At 33.6% G+C, this 13,279-nt stretch overlaps 1 protein-coding gene across 2 annotated transcripts in view; it reads right to left on the bottom strand.

Annotated features, from left to right (window-relative positions):
- Positions 1-13,279, bottom strand: part of LOC113521722 (protein dead ringer) — a 170,441-nt gene that overhangs the window by 52,214 nt on the left and 104,948 nt on the right. For both annotated transcript variants that reach the window (XM_026907358.3, XM_052899793.1), the window contains exon 5: positions 2,905-2,977. In XM_026907358.3, the coding sequence (XP_026763159.2) occupies positions 2,905-2,977 (73 nt within the window). The remainder of the gene's footprint in view (positions 1-2,904; positions 2,978-13,279) is intronic.

Consider the following 13,279-nt stretch of genomic DNA (forward strand, 5'->3'; position numbering starts at 1 on the left):
ACATGTGCGAGTAGGATGCGAGGCATGAGGGTTCCGTCCGTTGCTAATTTAATAAAAACCCTACTTTTTATGTAAGGTATAAGAATAGTATAAAGCCACAATAGGACCTAAATTAGTGTGACGTGAAAACAGATAGACAAAGTGATCCTATAATAAAAGTGGAACAGTAATCAACTCAGTACGAAATGCAAAATTTAATTATATAGTAAATTAATTAATTAATTTATACCTATTTCACATTTATTGCTTAATCTAATATATGTATTAATACGGACATGACAAACTTTTATGTAAATAATCACAAACATGAAGATTATACAAAGATATATAGTTCGTCACGAATTTGATTTAATATTATTTGTAATTTTCCTGAAAAACTTTCAAACCGTAATGACGGTACCGGTAAAACAGATAAAACATTTAAAATTATAATAATATCAAATAATTAATTATTTGCAATGGCAACTAATTACAACAACAATATGAAAAAAACTAATTAGTTCTGGAACACCCACCAAGCTAGGTATATTAAACACTTTGATCAACATTTACATAATCGTTTGTCGCTGGCATTAAATTAAACGTCAAAGATTAATATAAAAAAAAAAACAAATTTTTAATTTCTTTTTTCTTAAACACAGACGAAGACAGAGTGCAGAGACGGCGCGGGGCGTGGCGGGCTAACTTTCATTACTCATGAGCAATAATAAATGATAAAACATTATTAATACGAAGAGATCACTCGGAGTGATGGAGGCACATAATATGCGAGATTAACCTGGGTCGAATAAATTAATTCTACTAATTTCAAGTTGTTCGCCCTGTGGCATAAGAATTCCTAATATCTTTAGTTCTTATTTTTATCAAATATTTCTTCGACTTTTTAGTATAGCACAGAAGTGATGTAACTTAATTTTTATGTATTTTTAAATCACAACTAATCTTAATTTAATTTTCGTTTAAACTCATACAAGTGCCGATTAGTTCTCGCTGTTATCTTATTCCGCGTAATAACAACCAGAAGTTTATTGGGTACGTTCGGATGTGATAAATTGAATAATAATTTATTCCGAACAAGATAAGCAGGGCCGTTCTGATCGCGAAGTGTGATACACTCAACGTGTGGAGGATACTATTACGAAGCGCCGTAACAAATTTTAATGGTGTTTTAAAATGTGTGGTTAAAATATGATACTTTAATGTTCGTAAATATTTAATAATTTATTCGATATATTAAATTATTCTACAAATTCTATTATTTATTGTCGATGTAATTATACAACCAAGTACTTTGCATACGAAAATAGATATGTTATTTATTATTTATATATTCGAATTATTTTGTAAATATTTTATCATAATGTCTACACTAATATTAAAAACCGTGTGAAGCCGGGCCGGATCACTAGTTATTTATATTTTATAATGCAATTTACAAGAGCTAAGCAAAAGACTTAGATATACATATAGCAACTGTTCATCTAACAATATTATATCTAATTGCGTAGTCATTAATTTACTCCCACTTTTTGTAACCGCGTTTTCGCGACACGATTTTTGATAATCTTATGTCTTTATCTGTGTCTTTAGAACAAGTAGAGATTATAATTGTTATCTTGATAATAAAATAAAATTGTAATTAGTTATGTCTGTATATCAGTCTGTATATTTGTTCTGGTAGAAACTACTGCATGAAATTGGATTCGGTTTACATAAGTGTAATCCTGAAGGTCTAGTTTAAAATCTAGTATATGTTTTATCTCGATATGTCGTTTAAAATTGGCCTATTAAATGGTTTTTTTACTTCCAAAATCCACGCGTACTAAGTAACATGCTAAAAGCTAGCCTTAACTATAAATATAATTAAGCAATAAAATAACTTCTTTATTAAAAATTAGTTGGATAGCCTAAAATTAATCTATTCATAATTATAAAGAACACAGTAACAAAAACTATTGATTTGAGTAACAACAAGGCGGTTAGATATCAACATGATCTATCCAGCGACAATGCTGGCGCCATTAACAACAGAGATCAATTAATGCTAAAAAGAGACGGCAGATCGATTTATGTGTAACTGAGAAAGAGAGGGATGTGAAGTTATCAATCACGCGCCCGCGCACGATCTCGACGCCCGAGGCGATCGAGAGATCTCCTGCTTAATTATTTCTATTATGATATTTAAAATATAATGATTATCTTTATGGTCGAGTTCCATATGGCGAATTCCCACACTTGTATATGCAACGCCACTAATTAATAATTAAATAATAAATGTGAAAGTTCCTCTAAGATCATGAAACAATAATTAAAAAGTTACTAACATTTTCTAAAAATACTATAACCGTAATAAAATTTGCAGTGGACTATTATAAAACTAAAAACATAGTTAAACCTGTTTTAAATTGTAATTGTCGCAAAAAATCCAGCCGAAGAATGTCCTCTTATTATGCTATGTACATTAAAGATACTATAAGATATTAAATTGATAACATATTCTACATTCGCTACAGTATCAGATGTTACTAATATTCTTTTGAGTGTTCACTCCGTATTTCATTAATAGCGAACAGTTTTAGTACCACGGCTCCAAGTCGTCAATCACCCGTGATCTTATCACACTACCAGCGATCTCCACAATATAAAACCGTTTATACAACCAATGACTGATTTAACTTATATCTGATTTGTATCTGTGGTCCATTGAACCCAGAACTCTCATTTGAAACAGTTTGTATGACTGCATTGGTCTAATCTATCTGGACGTTTCATATCATTCCAATCGATGATCGTGAATGAAACATTTAGGCTCATGATAAATTACAAGAAACATCAATTGTAACAGAGGATTAATCAAAACATGTTTAATAATGTCGATTCGAAATTGTGGGAAAATAGACTTACCTCGTTTCTGCATAAAAGAGAATAAGTCATCGAGAAACTCCTTCCTCTGTGGGTCGTCGCTGATCTCGTATAACTGTAACAAAAAGGAAGTAAATGAGTAAAGTACTTTACTTGATAAATATATTTTCTACATACATATACATATGTCAGAGTTTTAGATTTAGGCAACTTAGAAAATTAAAATTACATCAACCTAATCGATATTAATTTTCAGAGAAATAGAATAATTTGAGTTTTTTAGGGAAATGTTTACTACAAGATAAGATACTGTGTTATTCATACTATGTTATACTACAAAGGATAGTATAACTTCAATACCTTTAAAAGACCCATAACCTAGTACCTTCGTAACAAACAAAATTGCATTTGAACGTTTTCGCAATATTTTATTCATAATTCATATGAACAAACCCGCAGATTACAGCATGTTATGACATAAATAATCCGGGACCTCGACTACGCAATACAACGTATCAACCACTGCGTTAGATTGGTCGTCTTGTTTGAGAATTAAATTAATATTCCAATGTATAGGAAATGTTCTGTAACGGTGAGCGCACAGAGACCACGTGCACCCGCATACTTGAAAGAACATAGGAATTGCATTAATATCTAACAATTATACATATAATTATAATAATCATCATTGAAAAACAATAGTGTTAATTTTATGAGCTATATGTACATATTTTTACTATTGTTACTTATATATACATAATAGTTGCAACATTATTCATTTATTATACATTTTTTAATTGTTTCATTTATGCTTATTGTTCTCGTTTTTATATTTAAATATTTCATATTTACAAATTAATATTCTTTTTATAAAATAATTTTTACCTATATATCAGCAAAATATAAATAATCATTATATCATATGTATCAATAATAAATTAATAACTTCGTAACCCATCTTACTGATATTTCAAAACGGCAACTCCAATATTTGAAATATCTCTCCAATTATTGAAAACTTTGCTGATTCCAATCAATTATATCTGGCAAATAGTTTATGAAGTACCTACTTACGTACCTACCATCTGACTCATGGCCTGGTTCACAAACAAGCTCCTCTCATGGTTGTATTAATCTTAATAGAGATACTAATATTTACCAGCCAATAAACATAATATGAAGGTACAAACATACACGAGCCTTTTTTAAAAAATCGTTATCAAAATTGACACGACTTTGTCTTATGCAAACAACGCACAATCATTGACCGGAGGTCATAAATGTATTATTATACAGTTTTTCTAATATTATATGGCATATATGTTAATAAAAATATATGTAGGTAAATGTTGTGATAGGTATTTGTGATGTTTATATGTACCTAAATTTATAATTCACGCCCGCTGCGAGAAACGTGTCATTGCAAATAATTACGCCGATATCCGGCACTTAAGTGTACTCTGCAATTTAAAATAGTGATAAAAGACTTGTATCACTTTAGCTTCAACCGATAAAGGGCGAAACGCTCGATTGGTTAGGAAAATGCGCGGGAAAGTGCACTGCGGAACAAGAACTTTTTTTTATGTGAATTAACTGCAATTTTCTCTTACTCTTAAGATTAAAAATAAAAAAGTTAGGATACTAAGTAAATATATATATTTATTTTTCTCACAAAATAACAACACAAAAAATTTAGTCAGTTATAAAAAATTAAAAATAAAAAGGTACACGGTAATAGTAAATAAATCTACAGATCAATTACAAAACGAAATTGGGAAAAATAATAAAAATGCAAACTGATTTTATTTTTTATTTCTTTATAAATATGTAACTTTATTGTTTACTTTTACAAGTTTACATGAAATTTTATGTTGTCTATACTAATATTATAGTGGGGAAAGATCTGATTTTGTTGTGTATTTATTTGTTTGTTTGCTGATAGATGGGTAAACTCTAAACAACATAACCAATTTTAAAAATTCTTTCATTTAAGGATGAATGTAGATAGCTATAAGGACAGAGGAAGACCTAAAAAGCAAGAATGGACAGTGTGAAAGGTGATATGGCCAGAAGGTGAGTGAATGCGGAAATAACTAGGAATAGAGAAGAATGGAAGAGGAAAACATATTACGCCGACCCCAAATAATAATTGGGATATTGGTAGGAAGAAGATGATTTAATTTATAGTAAGTTAGCTATAGTAAGCTACAATAACAGCAATTAACGTAGGCTACATATAATTTTCTATCAACCTGTGCGAAGAGGGGGGAAAGGGATTGTTAGTAATGGAGACTGAGAATCCCATTGCTAGCAATATACCCAACCAAGTCGACCTCCTCGCGGTTCTCCCTGGAAACTATCATGGTTAATTTCTGATGAAAATATCATGATGGGCTGGCCTGTTTTCATTCTCATCTATTACCCTTCACTGGTGCTCCCCAAGCGTATACCGTTAGCGCAGGCGGGGTTATCATACCATTTTTACCCATAAAAAAAACCCGTGCGAAGTCAAGGTAGGTCGCTAATTACAAATACAGAGAAAGGAATAATGACGATTGTTATGAATAACTCAAAACACGTCAAGTTCACATAAAACTAACAAAAATCATAAAACAAGATCTCACATCACACGTTCGACGATTAAAACGCTATACAGTACTAACAGCGAAATACTGATCTGACATCACAATGCAAACACGGGAAACCCGTTAAGCAATCACGTCCAACTCGTCCGGTTTACATTGAGGCATGGGCAAAAGTGTCCCAAAGCGAAGACGGCGCCGCACCGCACTGTACGTACCTACACGCGATCAAACACCGAGCTATTTGCATTGCCCGAACAATTACATCAAGGCACTTAGCGCTACGAAGAACTGGGCCGTGGTAAGACAACGAAACGCCATTTGACACTTCCTGTTTCCTTCTAATATATTTGTACGTGCGCTCCATCAGTAATGGACGCATTCGGGTCACAGTGTGCAAAAATTGACACTTGCATTGTCAACCCTAGAATGCTATAGGAGCTGAAATCTAAAACATTAGCATTCTTTTAATGAAGTACTGTACCAGGGAACTCTGTTATGCCCATTACACTGTTCTTGTCTATAGACGAAGGTTACCAATTTCCATCTGGTGTGCAGTCAGCTCGTTTACCATTCTAAATTACATAAAAAAACTGAACAGAAGAATAAGAAGTTACCACTGGCATAACACTTGCCTAAAGGAATGTAATGAATTTGACTTCATCCTTTATATATCTTAGCTTAAGTCATTGACTACCTTTAACACCCCCTCGCTGAATGGACTTGGGGGAAAGGAATTAACTAGTAATGGGATCTAATCTAATAGCTTCATTGCTAGCTACACACTCTGTCAAGTCGACCTCCACGCGGTTCTCCCTTGTAAATTTATATCAAATTTATAACGATAGGCTAATCGGCCTGTTCCCATTCTCATCTATCATCCCTCTCTGATGTCGTGCCAGCATATACCGATAGCGCAAACGGGGTAACCATTCCATTTTCACTCATCAAAAAAAGTACGGGTCTCGTACCACAAGAGAAGGATATAGTCTAATTTTATATCGAGTTTTCCTTCTTCTACTGATTTATTACTTTGTCCGTTAGCCGGTTCTTACTTCATCCTCGGTATATAAACAGAAATGTTGACACATTGCTCTGTTTAGAAATTATAAGTGCAAATAGCAAATATTAATTTAGAATGAGTCATAATTTAGATCATGTTTATTTTTTAGGATATCCGATGCTAATCGAAAACGTCCGTGTGATTAATCGAATGGGGGGGGCAAGTCTGCGCCGACAGTGACGATCGCGAAGATTGATGCGAGCTTCGCTTGTAGCCGCTATTAAAAGTCAAGCGGGTGATGCTTACGCTAACTATTGACACGAGCACAAGGCCATATTGCACTATCAAATATTATATATACGATCCTATATAAATGACTGCGTAGTCCCGGCATAGAATGGACCACTCCTTTTACTGTGGGTGTTGTAAAAGGCGACTAAGAGAACTTAATGGTCGAGGAATAAGCAGCAGCGTCCTTCTTAATACAACACCTAACTAACTGCGATTGCCAACCTGTCTGCCAAACATGACAACTACTAGCAAAACCTCCTAATAGGGAGAAGTCTATATTCAGCAGTAAACAGTTGACTGCTAATATTATGTTGATGACATATAAATCATACCTATTACATTATGGAACTATTCAAAACTTCGTTTTAAAGGGTATGGCAGTGAAATTACAGGGTGCAGAGGAGGAGGCAGGCCATAGTCCTCTCGAATGGCAACACTTGAGAGCTTCCATAGGTATTACAGAATAATCTGTAACATTAATACTTCAGGATTCGAAACATATAGTATTTGTGTAATTACAGACAGACCGAAATTAATTCTTATTGGTCTTTAAATTTCTATTACTTGTATGTCCTGTTACTTGTGTATTTATTTCACATTATCATAGTTAGAGATGAAAATAGTATACAACACTATGCCTTATTTATGAAGAAAGCCAACAATATACATACAATATTAATTGTCTATCTACCAGAGGGAGACTTTGTACAAAAGTCGATTGCTTGGGCACCTCTGTCCCATTCGTATTTCAACCGTGAAGCAGTTGTGTTTGCATGGCTGTGTTTCGGTTTGAAGGGTGGGATATGGCGTGAATTTACTGGGTACAGAGGAATAACACCTGAGTCCTCAGGAATGGCAACGCATGGGGGTATCATGGGCGAAACAGTATACTCTGTTATGTCCATTGTACTGCTTATGTCTATAGGCAACGGTTACCGCTTTCCATCAGGTGGGCCGTCAGCTTGTTTGCCATTCTAAGTTGTATAAAAAAAAGGTATAATGTAAAGAGTTAATAATAATTAAAAACGAATAATTTAACTATTTATTCTCTTGACACCATTCAGAACCAAATTTATACGCATTCAAGATGCCATATTATGCATTTCAATTACCGCAAAACAGACGTTAACACTCCAACGGCTATTTGGTGTGAATGTGTCCTGGACAAATTATTATGAAATGACAGGAATATTATCATAACAGGCTCCTATATTCGCCCACCGGGCCGTCAATATTTGAATCACAAACGACGTTAAGCCGCGTAATCTCCATTGTGGTGTGCCAATTACCGACTCTCCCCTTCCGCTTGAATAAATAAATATTGTAAAAACATCATCAGAGCGCGACTGATTCAACAGAATTTATTCTTCCCCATAATAATCTGTTATTACATAATCTTATTAGTTATTTCGTAGCATAAACGGTGACCGAACATGAATCGGTATGGTTAATCTGCAGTTTGATTTGTAAAACAGTATTTATGCCTACGAATTCGTCTGCATGATCGAAACAAGGTTATAGATAGATAGATACTTTTTTATTGTTTCTTCCAAAAGATTACAATAATAAACGTATTACAGATACAAACATTTGCAAGTAGTACGGGTGTGCCATATTTCATAATCACAAGTTGTGTCGTTAAAGCACCAAAAACTAATACTGATAACTACCTATATATTGTATTCAAATATCTATATATCGGCCCAATAACATATATATTGGGGGAAAGGGATTGTTAGTAATGGAGACTGAGAATCCCATTGCTAGCAATATACCCAACCAGGTCGACCTCTTCGCGGTTCCCCTGAAAACTATCATGGTTAATTCCTGGCGAATTCATCATAATGGGCTGACAACAGAAGCTACCGTTGTTCTTTACGAAGCGAAAAACTGCTGCGAAACAAAATCGTCAAAAAAAAATTAAAAAACGTATCGTCTCGTGCCGTGCTACGATAAATTATAAAGGTGCCCGAAATTTAATGTAATCTCTGTAATATGGATAATCATAAGAATAGTTAATAAGCCAGTTATAATTATTTTTATGGGCAAAAAATTTTTTATTTCTTTTTTTTTGTACCCATAATTGTATAGAGTGTATTTAATAACAGTTGTAAGCATTACATATTCCACGTTAGTCGGTCAGTATATTTCAGACTTTTTTTTATACCACGAAAGTGCCAAACAAGCATACAGCTCGTCTGATGGTAAACAGTTACTGTAGACTGCACAACTAGAGATGTCACGTGCACTTTGCCGACCCTTAAGAAATCTTTATACACCTTTTTGACGATAAACTTATGGAGAGATTCAAATGGTCTTCTATCTATAGATTTTAGTACCTATACAATATTGAAACTTTGTAAACAAATTAATAGAGTTATGACGAAGCATCGTAAATCCTAGATTTGCTATTATTCAATAACAACTAAATTATGAAGACTATATTACTATTACTACTACTATTAGAGATGTTCCAATATTTGTCGTCATGTCATTTTGTAAGATCGATATATTTCCTTAATGTCCATATCTAAGTAAATACGATTATTATACAAAACTTAGCAAAGTTTTGACAAAATTAATATATCATCAATTGTGAAAGTCCAAAAATCTTTTTGATTAAAAAATTTAAACGAATTGAGAATATTGTGAATTTTGAAGTCGATTAGATGCCAAGAACATTCTGTGTTAATTAACTTTTTTTAAATGAAAGAGTACAAATACAAATAAAGTATACATATATAGGTTCATAACTTCAAACTAAGTAGATATGATTCTATCTAGATAGATATATTCTGTGATAAATATCTATAAATGTTAACTTCTAAAGTAAAAAATGTTGTCCTCCTCTCTCCTACTTGCTGTGCTCAACAGGGTCCATAATTGAAATGTTATCTACTAATTATATTATGGAATGCAATAAGAAATAAATAAATATTAAATATTACTGATGACTACAATAAAAAAAGTAGTTGAATCCTACCGTGTATCGTGTACCGTGTGTGGTGAGAGTATTCATGAAGAAATATGTATATATTGTTACTGTACTTAACCTCTTCATATTTTTTATTAATTTTTTAGGAAAAATTATCGATAATCGATAGATTTCGACATCTGTCACAGCACAGCTCTATCACGCCTGCCCAATCCGAGACTATTTTGATAGCAAACAAAGTTACCTGTTAAGTTTACATTCGATTTTACGACTGCATTGCTTATTTTACGACTTATAAGCACCAATCATCGCAGTATGCCGCGATGTCATCAAATGAATTACATAGTGTGCCATTCGTATGATTTTATCGATATGACCTTAGACGGGAATGGAATATAAACTCTATTACGTTGTAAAATAATAAATGTATTTATTTTAATAATGTTACAATCCTAATATAAATGCGAAAGTTTGTTACGTTTGCACACCTAAACTGCTAAATCGATTATGATGAATTTTAGTATAGAGATAGATGTGAGCCTGGAAACGGTTATACGCTACTTTTTCTTGCATGAAACTTATGGAGGGTGGTGTGAAGGAGGGATAATTTTTGTATGAAACTTCTTATTGCCACGTCTGAATTGCTTCAAATTTTGCAAAATTATCATTTATAATTTATAGTTAAAGTATACATATTTCTTCTTGTTTCTAATTGTAAGTATTGGGGGGAAGGGATTGCTAGTAATGCAGACTACCAGTCCCATTGCTTTCCAATATACCCTGTCAGGTCGATCTTTACGTGGTGCCCCCTGGAAACCATCGTGCTAGATTCTATATGTATTCATCACGATGGGCTGACTGATCTGCTTTTTCATCCTCACCTATCGTCCCTCAATGGAGCCCCGCCACCGTATACCGTTAGCGTGGACGGGGTTACCATTTCATTATCATTCATAAAAAAAAATGTAAGTATTTTTTCTCTACCAGAAACCAAAATTGAACAAATCGTGCCGTAACGTATCGTGTTACTGTAAATTATAAAAACGCTATTGCATGATAGCAGTATTAACTATGATATAAAGTAAAATGACAGCGCCATACTATCAAGGCTAATACGAACGTCTGTATTGATACATCACGAATGATATAAATCAATGCGTGAACAACTGAATTGATTCTATATAGGACAAGGTGGTCTTGTCTGTTCTACTGAAAATGTAAAGCTTGCGTCCACTACGTAGAGTCGCGTTTTATAGCTTTCCACCAGGTCTGATCCAGAAACTATCCTAATTTAAGGAGTTATGGAAAACCAGACTAGACGAAAATGTGACCAGAAAACTCAGGTATAAGGTAAAGATAACTTCCATTACCAGCAATATATCCAGTCAAATCGACCTCGACGCGGTTTCTCCCGGAAATTATAGTGTGGAATTCGTCAAAATGGGCTAACTGTCCTGGTTTTATCCGCACGTTAGTAACAAGTAAGTGGTATTATAATATTGAAAAAAAAAAAACAGTAAGCGGTGAACTAGTACTGCGCTATCGGTATACGCTGGAAGGTTACCATTCCATTATCATCCATGAAAAAATTCTCTTGAATTAACTCAACTAACAATCTAACAATGTCATTTTTTATATTCGATCGTACTTTTTATATGTCACGCGATATCTTTGTTTGAAAACATTTTGTTGCATGAACTTTTATGATTTATTATTGTGTTTAGTGGACGACGGCCCTTAACTTTGATATGTCGCAAGTATTTGATAGACTATTGTGTCCATCGACAAATAAAATACACAATAATGTGCATTTGATATTATCTTCAAAACTTCATTACAGGGTCCTGTGAACTTTAAAAAGAGCCTTATTTAGATTTAAATTTTAAATTTTAATTATAAAGTGTAGATTGGCTTAAATCTTATTTTTTTTTACTGTTAATTAATTTTATTTTATTCCGTTTATTAAAAAAAGCAGAGACGACTTAATATAATGAAATATTAAACTTTATCGATTTTAAAACTAATTATAGAAATCGGCTCAGTATTAGCGAACATAGTGTACATGCATACAAAAATACAGATGAATAAAAAAGCTCTTCCATTCTGAAGTCATTTAAAAATACTCAGGGCCTAGACAAGATACAATTTACTTCAGCATAGTAAACTTATCTTTATTTATATACACGTAAAAAACAAAATTATCTACCTCTCGAATGATAGAAGATACTGAGACACCGGATGTACCTGTCTTGGTATTTTGGCACGTGCCTGATCGTTTTCTAATTACCAAAAATAAGGTCAAAGTCGAGGTCTAGTGATGGAACTCATAGTGTTCCCATAGGTCTATCAGCACTTGTATTATAAGAATTTTATCATTATTAGTGACGTATTTGACTTCAAAAACAATACATGTTAAACAAGGTTTTTTGCATTTATTGTCTTTTTTTTATACAACTTAGAATGGCAAACAAGCTGACGGCCCACCTGATGGAAAGTGGTAACCGTTGCCTATAGACATGAGCAGTACCATAGACATAACAGAGTATACTGTTTCGCCCATGATACCCCCCATGCGTTGCCATTCCTGAGGACTCAGATGTTATTCCTCTGTACCCTGTTTTAGAATTTCATTTCAATTGATGTTTTAAATGTTTTAAAAAGAATGATGATATCAGCCATTAGGGGGAGGCCTATATTCAGCAGTGGACAGTTAACGGCTGATTTGATGGTGATAATGAAGTATTTATCGTATCGATAAATTAAAAAACCGTCCATTCAAATAAAACTAATTAATAAATTCACAAAACGAAAACATATCCTACACTCACTGCTTAGTTATAACACCACAACATAATTTTCGCCGCCTTGAAGTGTAGACAAGTGGATTCTGACATTAAATAACAGTTTAGACGTCCCGTCGAAGGTCCAGAAAGAGCCAGGTATAACCACGCACTCCGCCGCAAGACAATTTCAAATTGCTAGCTATAATTCAAGAGTGTAATATAAGAGATATTTATAAATAAACGAAGGTCCCACTACGAGCGAAATGTAACGATATTTATGGAAACACCCATAGATTTACACTTATTGAGTTTGACTGAAGGTAACGTTGAGATTTTGCCGGTTGTAGATATTGTAAATAGGGGTGAGTAATATACAGCAATATCTATATATTTTAGTAAGTTAATTAATATCTATATACCAGTCCAATAACGAATGTGGTAAAAGGCTGTTATGCAAAAAATTATATTGGATAACAGAGTTCTAATATATTCGAAAATAGATAGCCGATCGATATGGGCATTATCGAAATGGAAATAAAATAATGAAATGAAATAACCTTATTTCCACCGTCAATGTGCGGAGGAAACCAATATATAGATATCGGATCGGTATCCATATTACCCATGCCTAATTACGAGGTCTGTCCGGAAAGTTCGTATAAAAGTGTTCTGGAATGCGAGAAAGAGGAGTGGGGAGGCCAGGTAAGCGCAGGACCCCTTCCTTATGTCCCTAACAATGCTTCAGTTCTGGTCTGACCGCCGTGCGGTGCGAACTGGCTTGTCACGCCATCTGTGAAGTTACCTCTTAACGAAACCCCGTCGG

The sequence above is a fragment of the Galleria mellonella genome, unplaced genomic scaffold (genome assembly GCF_026898425.1).
Source record: "Galleria mellonella isolate WM207_F2 unplaced genomic scaffold, CSIRO_AGI_GalMel_v1 utg63, whole genome shotgun sequence".
Taxonomy (NCBI): Eukaryota; Metazoa; Arthropoda; class Insecta; order Lepidoptera; family Pyralidae; genus Galleria; species Galleria mellonella.